The sequence below is a fragment of the Corvus kubaryi genome, unplaced genomic scaffold (assembly GCF_017639235.1).
Source record: "Corvus kubaryi isolate FWS band 111438036 unplaced genomic scaffold, C.kubaryi_AGA036_p1.0 37396, whole genome shotgun sequence".
Classification (NCBI taxonomy): Eukaryota; Metazoa; Chordata; class Aves; order Passeriformes; family Corvidae; genus Corvus; species Corvus kubaryi.
The window spans coordinates 16001434-16013489 of NW_024581135.1; the positions used below are offsets into that span (position 1 = coordinate 16001434).

The 12056-nt window shown below is 61.2% G+C and overlaps 2 protein-coding genes across 4 annotated transcripts; one reads left to right on the forward strand and one right to left on the reverse strand.

The window, feature by feature from the left end:
• Positions 1 to 497: 497 nt before the first annotated feature.
• Positions 498 to 3120, forward strand: INHA (inhibin subunit alpha). The gene is made up of 2 exons (XM_042041044.1): positions 498 to 918; positions 1828 to 3120. The coding sequence occupies exons 1-2, from the start codon at positions 552 to 554 to the stop codon at positions 2559 to 2561; spliced, it is 1101 nt and encodes a 366-aa protein (XP_041896978.1). The 5' UTR covers positions 498 to 551; the 3' UTR covers positions 2562 to 3120.
• Positions 3121 to 3686: 566 nt separating this feature from the next.
• Positions 3687 to 9037, reverse strand: LOC121670583 (gap junction gamma-1 protein-like). 3 transcript variants are annotated; one of them, XM_042041042.1, is made up of 3 exons: positions 8924 to 9037; positions 4786 to 5981; positions 3687 to 4657 (listed from the first exon to the last, which is right to left on the reverse strand). In XM_042041042.1, exons 2-3 carry the CDS (start codon positions 5954 to 5956, stop codon positions 4650 to 4652), a joined length of 1179 nt encoding a protein of 392 aa, XP_041896976.1. In that variant the 5' UTR covers positions 5957 to 5981; positions 8924 to 9037; the 3' UTR covers positions 3687 to 4649. The 3 variants fall into 3 exon arrangements, with proteins under 3 accessions (XP_041896976.1, XP_041896977.1, XP_041896975.1); XM_042041043.1 differs by lacking the exon at positions 8924 to 9037 and adding an exon at positions 8336 to 8802; XM_042041041.1 differs by lacking the exon at positions 8924 to 9037 and adding an exon at positions 8202 to 8300.
• Between the last annotated feature and the right edge of the window lie 3019 nt (positions 9038 to 12056).

Below are 12056 nucleotides of genomic sequence, written 5' to 3' on the forward strand. Positions count from 1 at the left end.
ATGTCCCCAGGACCTTGCCAGTCACCAGACTGTCATGGAGATGGCACAACCACCCCACCCCTCAGCTTGCCCTTCCCAAGGCCCCATCCTCACATTCTGGCTGCCCTGGGGACTGCCACCTGCAAAGTGCCTCCCCCATGCCGGAACCTCACAGGGCTCTGATCCCCATCAGGTCCTTGCCCAGATTTCCCTGCTGTGCACAATTGCTGTCACTTCCTACTAGCCCCCCTGAAGCCCCAGATCTTCGAGTCCTGCACCATGGGGGGCACCCAGCATCAGCAGCTGCAAAGCTCACCCAGGGTGCCCCCTCCATCCCTGCCAGTGCAGGAAAGCCTTCCTGGCAGCTCCCTGCCTGCAGCCCAGCCTCCCCAGCCCCATGCACCCACTGCTCCCGGCAGCATCCCCCACACACACCCCCTTGCCCAGGCGCCGGCCCCCCCCAGACCACACTGTCCTTGCAGTCCTCACATTCCAGACGTCTCAGCGCTTTCACAGCTCAGAGATAATATTCACGGCGAGCAGACGTTTGCGTCAGTGTCAGATAGATCTCAATGCCACCCTGCCCCGGGGGGAGCACAGTGGGCAGACGGGCTGGGCAGGCAGACAGAAGCCCTCGGCAGAGCCCCCCGAGCCACCACCCTGCTGTGTGCCCCACGGTCATGCTGCTCCTCCTGCACCTGCTGCCTGCCATGCTGCCCACCGCCGCCCTGGCCAGCTGCACCGGGGCAGGTGCCGACCGGCAGCTCATCCTGGCCAAGGTGCGGGCTCGGGTGCTGGAACATCTGAGTCCCCCCCTTCTCCAGGAGGAGCCACAGATGGAAGCAAGGAGGGTACACCGGAGAGATGTCCTTGAAAACACCGAAGTGGAGCCAGAGGAGCTGGAGGACACCTCCCAGGTGATCTTATTCCCTACCACAGGTGAGAACATCCTGATGGGACAGAGGGCAGAAGGGTGAAGCAGGGTGAGGGTTTGGAGCAATGCGGATGCTGAAGGATGGAGAGGCTGATGTGGTGGTCTGTGGGAGAAGGGGAAGAAGGTATGCCAGGCTGGGACATGGGCATGAGTGAGATTTGGTGGAGAGCCAGGAGACGGAAAGGTATGACAGGCAGGGACAGGCAGAACAGCCCAGGACACAGCAGAGGGACAGACAGCACAAGAGGGTGCTGAGAGGCTGGGAAACAGCTGGCCAGGCAGTATGTGGAGACATGGGGAGAGCTGAGGAGCAGGGTGGAATAGGGTGGGATGCTAGGGAATGGGGCAGGATACTGGAAAATGGGATGGGATACTAAGGGACAGGGCAGGATGCTACAGTATGGGGCAGGATGACCGGCTATAAAGCACGACAGCAGGAGATGGGGCAGAATGCTGGGGGATGGGATAGGATGTGGATGCTGGGGGAAGAGGGCAGGATGACTAGCTATGGGACAGGACTGGGAGATAGGCCAGGATGCTGAGGGATGCTCAGGATGCAGAGGATGGGAGAAGGGGACAGGATGACCAGCTATGGGTCTGGATCCTGGGGGAAAGGGCATGATATGGACTCTGGGGGAAATGGGCAAGATAATCAGCTGTGGGGCTGGATACTGGGGACAGGGGTGACAGTAATGGGCCAGCCTAGGGCATAGCAGGGATGAGTTGTGGGGCACAGCACAGAAGCTGGGCACAGCACTAAACATCAGCTCCCCTGCACCCTGCCACAGCCTATGCCGGCAGCCAGGTACCCTGCCAGCACTCCAGGGACCTCTGCCACATCCCACCCACCATCCAGCACTGGGGATCCTCCCCAGGTTTGGGCGCACACCCTGATCATCTTTTCCCCCCCACAGATGTTCCCTGTGAGCCCACACAGCCAGACAAGCTGCTGGAAGAAGAAGGGATTTTCACCTACCTCTTCCAGCCCTCGGCACACACTTTGAGCCGTGTGGTGACTTCTGCCCAGCTCTGGTTTTACACCGGCCCCTCGGCTGCCCCCAACCACTCAACCCCTGATGTGCTGACCCTGTCGCCACAGGGCCGGGTGCCGGTGACGGCCATGGCGGAGCAGACACCCGAGCACTGGACAGTGTTTCACTTGGCCCCGGTGCTGCTGCCCCAGCTCTCACAGCCGCTCTTCGTGCTCCTGGTGCGCTGCCCTGGCTGCCCTTGCCTGGCCGAGGGGGACAAGATGCCCTTCCTAGTGGCCACCACCCGGGCCAAGGGCAGTGAGAGGGCTCGTCGCTCTGCCGTGCCCTGGTCCCCGGCCGCCCTGAGCCTGCTGCAGCACCCATCGGAGGAGCTGGCTGCCCACACCAACTGCCGCCGGGCTTCCCTCAACATCTCCTTCGAGGAGCTGGGCTGGGACAAGTGGATCGTGCATCCCAGCAGCTTTGTTTTCCACTACTGCCACGGGAGCTGCGCTGCAGGCCACGGGCTGAGCCACCGGCTGGGTGTGCAGCTCTGCTGCGCTGCCCTGCCCGGCACCATGCGCTCCCTGCGCGTCCGCACCACCTCTGATGGCGGCTACTCCTTCAAGTACGAGACGGTGCCCAACATCCTGGCCCAGGACTGCACCTGTGTCTAGGGCATCCTGCAGCCCAGCCCCGGACCGTGATCCCACCCAGGAGGAGTTGCTTTCCCAGTGGAACCCTGGCCACTGGGATGGGGCAGTTTGGGCTGCACCACCCTCCCCTGTACAAGCCAGATTTTTGGGCTGGCCCAGGTACCATCACATTGCCAGACCTGCCCTAGGGCCAGTCCCAGCTCAGAGCAAATCAGGGCATGGCAGGGCAGGGATAGGCACAGCCTGCAGCAAAGGCATCACTGCCCGGCGAGAGCCAGGCTGCTGTCTGCAACCAGATTAGCCCTCATCTCTCCCCACCTGCTTCCCTCCCCCAGTTCTGCCCCCCCACAAAGATTGGTGTCTTGCTCCTGCTGCAGAATTAAACAGCTTCCCTGTGCTCCAGGCAGGGCCAGGCTGCTGTGCCAGGATCAGGATGTGCCTGGGTGAGCCCGTGCCGGGACCTCACACTGGTGGCAGGGCTGGCAGCACACGTGGCACCACAGGCGAGTCCTCTCCTGGCAGCAAAGCTTGTTGGAAAGCTTAATGGGATGAGCGAAATAAACCTGTTCCCTTTACTAAAGCAGCCTGGAAACACCAGCTTCCATCAGAGGCAGCCACGGAGGTGGCATGCAATTGTGCAATGGGATATGACCACCCTGGGGGCTTCTAGGTGGAGAAATGAGGGGATGGGCAAATACTGTTAGAGGCATCCAGCTCTGATTTGGGGTACCAGAGAGGGGACTGGAGTATGCTGGACAAAATGGGTACGGGGTGGCTGGGTTTGATCCTGCCCCGGGCAGGGGAGTGTAGAGCAGAGCAACATCCCTTCTGCTCCAGGCAACAGGCTGTGCAGGAACAGGGGCAGCAGAGGGCTGGGGAGACATGGGGATGATGGGAGGATGGGGAGGCAGAGGAAGGCCCTTCACCTGGCCCCTCAACAGTGATAGGGCCAAATAGGAATGTGGCCAGTGCAATCCCTCTCCACCAGGATGACAAAGGCTGCCCTGGCCGCAGCCGCCTCCGCACGGCAGGAACAACTGAGTCACCCTGGGCAGCAGGGAGGTCCCGAGGCACGCACTGCAGCGTCAGCCCAGACACACAGGATTCCCTTCCCACCCCTTCCTCCCCAACAAGCGGATGCAGCAGTTGGGTACAAAATGTCTTCAGCCTTTACTAATATAGATATTAAAAAAAAAAAAAAAGAAAACAGCATGACAATCATTTCCGAGTAAAAAACAACGCTACAAAAGTCCCCATGTGACCCAGGCTGAGATGATGAGGAATGCTCCACTGGCTCCCAGCCGAGCCCAGCTCGGGGCACCACGTCCCCACACTGCGAGGCCAGGGTCTGGCTCCATGCAGGGGGTCCCAGCCCTGCAAGCCGGAGTGGGAGGAGACAAGTTTTGGTCCAAGGGCGGCCTGCCAGGACAGGCAGGAGGCAGCGGGAAGGACAGCCCCTGACCTCTGCACAGACATTTCCAAGCAGGCCAGCCCCATGCCAGGATGCTGCGCAGCATGGCCCCCCAGGCCACAAAGTCACTTTCTGGCAGCACAGTGCCACTGGGACCCCTACCACCCGCTCCAAGAGTAATGCCAGCCCAGCACTCTGTCCCACAGCTTGGCCCGGCCAGCCAGACCCCCAGCCTACTCCCCTAAGTCTCCACACCTCAGGGGCCAGTACCAAAATCACCAGCACATGCACAGCACCAGCCGGTGCTGCCATGGGTGGCAGAGGGCATGGGGGGCACAAGGAGGTGTGAGGACAACATGCTGGGGAAAATGAGTATGGGAGGAGGAAAAGGGGGTGAAACAGGAGATGGTGGGGCACAGGCCCAGAGTGGAGACTGGGATGGCGTATAAAAATGCCAGGGTGCACATATCGATGAGTTTATAAAAACGTACAAAAATAAGATATTCCCTTTTTGAAAATTAAGTAGGAATGAACCCCATGGCCCCCGACCCCTCTGCTGTCCACCGGGACAGGGCTGCCCAGACCACCTTGCTGGGCAGGCGTGTGGCATCCTTTACCCTGTGCTCCTGGCAGGACACCTATCCCACGGTGGCGGTGGCAGCCACTCCGGCAGACACCGCTGTTGTCCCTCGTGGCACTCACAGCCCTGTGGGGAGCAAGAAGCAGGTTAGCACCCACCCCAGGGGGAATGGCATCCTCTCTCCAGGGGACCCTTGGGGCAGCCCCCCATGCCTCCACCCCAGTGGGCCGGATCCATCCCCCTTCCTGGCTCACCCGTGGTCCTGTCGCAGGCGGCGGTCCCCTTCTCATGGGCGAGGTTGAGGCGGTTCTGCTCGGCGGCGATGCCATTGGCCTCGGGACTGCTGCTGCGGGCAGGACTGGGGGGCCGCAGCGGGGGCTGCAGGTGGAAGGCCACCTCCAGGTGCTCCTGGGCCAGGCGCAGGTGCTCACGCAGCCGGTCCAGCTCGTGCACCGGGGGAGCTCCAGCCAGGGCGAAGCGCCCCTGGGCCAGGCTCTCCCGGTAGTCCAGCTTGCCGTTGCTCAGTGGGGCTTGTGGCAGCTCCTTCTTCAGCGAGTGATAGGTGGGGGGGGCGCTGGGGGCTTTCTTAGGGTATTGTGGTGCAGGGCTGTCGCCAGTTGGGAGTGGCTGGCCATCAGACTGGCTCAGGGCATCACGAATGCGCCCCACACCAAGGTGCAAGAGCTCGCAGAGGTTGAGGAAGAGGCAGAGCCCGCTGACGGCATACATGATGAGGAGGAAGATGGTTTTCTCAGTGGGGCGGGAGACAAAGCAGTCGACAGTGTGCGGGCAGGGGCTGCGGCTGCAGACGTAGGAGGGGCTCACCTCAAAGCGGTACAGCAGGTACTGCCCGAAGAGGAAAACCATCTCCAGCACTGAGCGGCACAGCAAGTGCAGGATGTAGGCACGCATCAGCCCGTCCTGCTTGATGCGGCGCCGGCCATCATGCTTCTCTCCACCCTCTGGGCTCTTCTCCTTCTCCACCTCAATCTCCTCAAAGATCATGGGGTCTTCTTCGTTATCATCTTCTGCCTCCTCGTAGTCTCGCCCGGCTCCCCGGCGCACCACCGGCATGCGCACCCGCCGGGCTGGTGGTGCCCGGCGCCGCGAGGACTCTGGCATGCGAGCGATGCGGTGCATGGCAAAGCCCAGGTAGAGCACCGATGGCGTTGCCACCATGATGATCTGGAAGATCCAGAAGCGGACGTGGGACAGGGGCGCGAAGGCGTCGTAGCAGACGTTCTCACAGCCCGGCTGCTGCGTGTTGCACACAAACTTGCTCTGCTCGTCATAGTAGATGGACTCGCCCCCCACGGCCGTCAGCACGATGCGGAAGACAATGAGGACAGTGAGCCAGATCTTGCCCACGAAGGTCGAGTGGTTGTTGATCTCCTCCAGGAGCCGTGTCAGGAAACTCCAGCTCATCCTGACCAGGCAGTTGATTCAAACCCTGCAGGGAAGGGGCAGGCAAACAGGCACTGAGCAAAGCCACATGCACCTCACCAGGACCCTGGAGTCCACCAGCTGCTAACCCAGCTCTGTCCCACTCTCTCTTCCTGCACCAATGTCCCTTCCCTTACCCACAGATCCACAAACACAGCCCTGCTCAGGAAGCTGCTTCCCCTAAACTTCATCCCCTGCCCAGCACCACCTCCCTGTGCTCCCATCTGCATCCTGCTCCTGCCCTGCTGCCAGCCGGGTGGGTGGAGGGGACACGGGCAAAGGCTGGGACATCCTGGTTGCCTGCAGGGACAAATCTAGGGGAAGAGTGAGCACAGTCACAACCAGAGCAAACACGTCAGTTTAGGGCAGCACGAGCTGGGGACTGTGAGGGGACAGGCAGGAGGAGAACCGCTTCGTTCTCCCCTAGTGCCACAGCACAGTGCCTACCTGGCACTGGGCAGGTGCCCAACCAGCGTCACACCCTGTGAAAGCACCCACACCCACACCCTCCCACGGGGGTCCACAGGCTGCTGGAGGAAGGCAACACATGGCAGCCCCACTGGCCCACTGCAGCTGCCAGCCCTGAGCCCTGGCTGAGGGGGGCAGGTTCCCTGAGCAGCATCCCCCACCATGTGCTCATCAGCCAGGTCCTCTTCACTCCACAGAGCTCTCCCCCGAGGGCCAGCAGAGATGCAGCATCACTGCCTGACCAAACCTCAGTGCTGTGAACTCTCTCCTGCAGGACCCCAGCCTCCAAAGCCCACAGTGTTCACAACGCAGACACCAGCTTCCCCATGACAATTTGGGTTGTGCAAGACTGCTCACTGCTCGGCATCCCTCCTCATCCCCACACAACGGGGCCAGTGTTCACAACACCCTGCAGCTCCACGGCAAGGGCTGGCGGGGGGACAGAACAGGAGGCAGGACAGAGATAGCAAGGGGCAGTGTGGGGCAGCCAAGGAATTGCACAAAGCCCTGGCAAAACAGCTGACGCCAGAGACTGGGGAGGAAATTACAAGGACCATGTCACATTTCCCGGCCAAAGAAGACGAAAGAGGAGACACCCACTGCCACCCCTGGTTTCAGCAGCTTGTGCATGAGATGATGCAAGCCACGGCAGCAGGTGGCAGGGGTGGCCCAGGGAGAGCGGAGGGTACACACAGAGGCCCCAGCGTCCCCTGCCAGCCCCATCCCATCACTTCTGGCCAGGGCATGTCCCTGCAGATATGACTGATGCGGCACTCATTCCACTATTGTCCAGAATAAGAAGCTCTTTCACGCTAAGCTCAGCCAGCCTCCTGACCAACCTCACCTAAGCAGAAAGGGTCCCTCCAGCACAAACATCCATGCTGGGGACACGCTCTTGCTCCTCCTGTGGTCATATGCCCCACAAGGTTTCACTGCTTCCCTGTCTCCCAGGTGTGAGCCCCTCTCCCCCACCACCTCCCTGGAAGGTGGATGCTTTGTGTCTGCCTTTACCCCCTAGTCTCTAGCAGCACACCGTCTTGGCACCAGGGTGAAGAACAACCTGAGGGGACCAGGCAGGAGGACAGTTCCAGGAGGTAGCAAACCCAAGGAAAGCGAAAACATATGGTGGCCATTGAAGTGTGGCATGGGAATGGCTGGCAACGTGGGATGGCAGCAGCAGTGGGCATGGCCAGGACAGCACAGAGCTATCTGCACTCTGTCCCCCACCCAGGTGGGGGAGCCCAGTTTTCGAAGCGGCACAGGCACCCAGGGCCTCCCGGCCGCGCTGGGAGTCAGGACTAGCACCTCATACCTTGGCTGGGCCCTACACCTACCCCTCAGCTCTACCGACCCCAGTCCCCCCATGTGGGGCTCCCAGTCCCCTCTGCCCCCGCCTGCCCTGTCTGAGACCCCCGGTTTCCCCTACCCAGGGGCACAGCAGCAGGCATCCCAGCCCGGGGCTCACCGGCCCCTGCCCATCCGGGGACCGCTGTCCCACTGACCCCTGCCACCCTGGGGACCCAGCCCTCCACCCCAGCCTACCCAGGGTCCCCGGTCCTACCGACTCCAGCGCCCCGAGGGCCTCCAGCCCAGCTGCCCTCGCCTGTCCGAGACCCCCAGACCCGAGATCCCTCCCGCCCGCGGCCCCAGGCCACGGCTGGGGCTCCCGCCGCCGGGGTACCGTCGCCTGCCCACCTGCGTCCCCCTGCCCCACCACCCCGCTTCCTCCCTCAGCCCCCCGCTCCCCGGCCCCACTCACGGCACACCGGGACGAGCGGCTCCCGCCGGCACGGCGGACAAAGCGGCGGGGCGGCGCGCCGCCGCCTCCCGCCGAACAAAGGGGCCCGGGGCCGCCCCGCCCCGCCCCGCTCCCGCCCGCCCGCCGGTGCGCACCGACCGCCCCGCTCCGCATCTCCGCCCCGCGAGTCCCGCTCGGCACCGGCCAGCGGCCGTGCCACGCGGCGCGGAACTGCGGCCCCGTCCCGCCCCGCTCCGGCCCGTCCTGCGCCCGTCGGGCGGTGCCGCCCTCGGTCCTCCCCGCTCGCGGCTTGGGAGGCCGCGCAGAGCTGCGGGCAGGGGCCGGCGCCGGCCAAAACTCGCCCAGAGGCGACTCCCGCCCCAGCAGCTCCATGCAGCCCCCGCTGACGGGCCCTCTCTGTCCGCCCCAAGCCCCGCGCAGCCGTTGGCTCCTGGGCGGCCGCTCCCGGGAAGCGGAGCGAACGGAGGCTCCCTGCCCGCCCTAGGGGGACGCTCCGAACCGCGGGTGTGGCTCAGCCCGCGGGCTGTTCAGGGGTGAGTCCGGCCGCAGTGTTAGCAGAGGGAGCCCCCGCTCCGGCCATGAGAGTCTCCCGCACAATAACTTCCTGTTCCTTACGGCGTAATTCCCCTCCCAGTGGAGAGCGAGAATGGGAGAAAGGAGAGATCTCGTGGCACAGAGGAGAGGTGGCCCCACACATGGTGGGAGCGCAGAGCAAGACGTACCTGTTTGGTGGTTATGTGCCTCAAGCCTTTTGAAGCCCGTGCCGCTTCTCGTGTCCTAGGCTAGGTTCCTGCAGCAGGACCGGGCTGAGCATGCAGCACCTCCAGATGTGCCTTTAGAGTCACCACTGCACTGCCAAGGCCAGCATAATGGCAGCAGTGGCTTTGAGTCACCACCCTGGCGCCGTGCCCTGTCCTTTCACCCAAGGACCCTGGCCACTCACTTTGCACCGCTAAAATTGGCTGTGTGGAAATTTTGTTGGGGCTGAGTCTCCACACTGGGCCAACCACACCCATGATGTCCTGGGCCCCGTTGTGTGGGGATGAGGAGGGATGCCGAGCAGTGAGCAGTCTTGCACAACCCAAATCATCATGGGGAAGCTGGTGTCTGCGTAAGCGCACGAAACACTGCTTCTCCTTACTGAAACACGTGCTCCTTCTGCAGGAGGGTTTCTATGAACTGGCATGCAGGTGCAGCACTGGGGCTGGCTGGGAGGGCTGAGGCCATGAGGCTGGGGCAAGGAGAGGTATGGGGAGTGTGGCCATCACATCCAGTGTGGGGTTTTGGTTATTCTGCAGCAGCCGTGCAGCTTCCCTAAATCAGCAATGCCACCATGGCGTTATACCAGCACCCTGGGCACAGGCTTGGTGCTCTTACATGGAAGGGCAGCTGGAGCCCCCCATACCAGCGTTCTGTATCCTGACAGAGATGCAAGTGTGTGTCCAACAGGCTGGGGAAAAGGGCCCTGCTTTAGGCTCTTTTGCTCACTCCTTCCTTCGCCCCCACTCATGGATGGGTCAGTCCCAGGTGACACCTTAAGCCCTATGGAGGGAGAGCTGCAGCAAATTAAGGGGAATTTGACCAGCACATGAAGAAATAGTTCCCATTGAATCCTGTTCTCATGCGTGCAACTGTGGCATTAACATTTCTGTAAGGGAAAAGTGCGTTCCAGATCTAGCACAGACACTCTGGTCACAATCTCCATCCCAGGCCAGGAGAAACAGGAAGAGGTGGATGCAAGGAGACGGTAAGCTGAGCACAGAAACTCAAGCTTTTGGAAGAATGTAGGCAAGCTTTCAGGTCCAGAAATGAAACCCAGAGCTGCAGGGAGGTGACACCTGCAGTGCAGCATGGAGAGGTGGAAACGGGGCAGGGGGCTGCCAGCATGAGTACAGCATTCCAGCATGCTGGAGAGGTCAAGCAGCATATGTTCAACCTCCTGCTCTTGCCTGGCAGTTAAAGTGCCTTGTGGCTTTCCCCACAGTAACCACTTGTTTTCAAGTGTTTCCAGCCTGGAAAGCTCGCCTCCAGCCTGGCTTCAACCCCAGACAGCCAAGCAGTTTGCCAGGGGTAAGGGACCGATGTGACCCTTTGACTCTGGTGCTCAGCGCATTAAGAACAAGCCCCTATTTCACCAGCCTCACATTAAACTGGGGAGTGTGACCTCTGAGGCACCGCAAACCGAAGCCGTTGTAGCCGGAATGAAGCTGCTTGTTGGGCTGGGGTCAGGCACCACTGCTGCAGCATTTTTGCACAGCACAGCTCAGCCCACGCCTGGGCTGCAGGGCAGGGATTGCCTTGGGGGCCAGGCCCAGGGGCTGGTGTCACACACCCCATGGACAGGCATTAGTGTGCTTGTCAGCATTTTTGGAAGGATGTGTGTCTGAGCCCTCCAGTTTCCCCTGATGTTGCCCTGAGTGTTTCTGGAATCTACCCTTTTCTTAAGCTTGCAAAACCCAAATGCCTGCAGAGGTATCACCCTTTCAGCCTGGGGCAGAGGGAAAACCCACACCATCTGGGAACAGAAAACAATGGACAAAGAGTGTTGCCCACCCTCATCCCTTTCCACATCAGCTGAGGCTGACAGAGCATAGTGGGCAGGAAGGATGTACAGACCAGCGGTCTTGTGGGGTCTGGCTCAAAGATCAGCTTTGCAGAGGAAACAGGGGCACCGTCACCAACTGCAAAAGCCAGGATCAGCCCCAAAACACTGAGTCGTGGGGCAGAGCCATGGAAGGGCAGCTGCACAGCCCAGCAAGAGCAAAGGGAGCTGGTAAAAAAAGGAGATAGTGGCTGAGGGGGAGTGTAAGCAGAGGGATAAGAAGAACATCCACTTCTGGGACAAGCACTGCAGCTCAGGAGGGACATGGCAAGAGCTTGTGCAAGCAAGTGCTCCTCCCTCCCTGCTCACGCAGAGTGCTGCAACAGAGGCACCCTCTGAGACTCCACTGCCAGACCCTGCCTTGGCTACCAGAGGGTGCAGGGAGGGTGCAGGGCCCAGTCTGGCTCTCGATAGCAGCCTCGGTTTCTGCTCTGATCAATACAGCAGGATGGGCTGGGCCCTGCTAGGACTGCCTCTGCTTCCAGAGACAATGGTAGTAGGGCAGACGGTGGGGCTGGACACCCTGGCTGGTGCCTGGCAGTGGGGTGAGGAAGCAAGGTCCACCCTCTCCAAGCAGGGCCGAGCAGGCAGCACTGCAGGTAGGCAGCACTGCAGGTAAGCAACACGCATCCCTGGCAGCAAACACGCTCTTCCCAGATTAAACAACTTGTCTGGCTGGCACTGGAACAGACAGACAGCTCTATTAGGGACTGTTTGTCCTGATACAGGACAGCTCCGTGACTAGCTCAATAACCTTCTTCCGATAACAGGCAGAGGCACACTCCGTCGCAAGAGCACCAAGGGCAATGACCATGCCCTCCAACACAGGCTGAGAGAAGGCTGAGATGGCCTTAAAATAAAGTCTCCTTCTCTTTTATTCCCCCACTTGATCATGCAGCACAGTGTGGGGAGTGGGGGGTATATGGCCCAGCCCCTGCTCACCTCTCTCATGCTGTGGTGTCCTGCACAGTTCCTGGGTGCTGACTTCGGCCAGCACCACGTACAGCACTTGAGCACAGCCTGAATTGGCTGCTCTTCCCCTGCCAGCCAAACTGGAGGGCAGCCCACAGGGAAAGGCTTTACACAGGCCCCAGACACTGCTCTGTATGCTGGGTAAGGATCATTGGCACCTTGGAGGGATGAAGCTGGCCAGACAGGTCTATGACCCATGAGGAACATGTGCCCTTTGCTGCTACACCTCAGGTCCCCTGGAGATGAGGCCAGCAGGGATATTCTGCTACAAGTAAATGACC

Excerpts from the sequence above, each read along its gene's own strand:
- INHA (XM_042041044.1), top strand. The coding sequence starts at position 552 with ATGCCACCCTGCCCCGGGGGGAGCACAGTGGGCAGACGGGCTGGGCAG. Across the intron at positions 919-1,827 it reads GATCTTATTCCCTACCACAG|ATGTTCCCTGTGAGCCCACA; the intron begins GTGAGAACATCC and ends TCCCCCCCACAG.
- LOC121670583 (XM_042041042.1), bottom strand. The coding sequence starts at position 5,956 with ATGAGCTGGAGTTTCCTGACACGGCTCCTGGAGGAGATCAACAACCAC.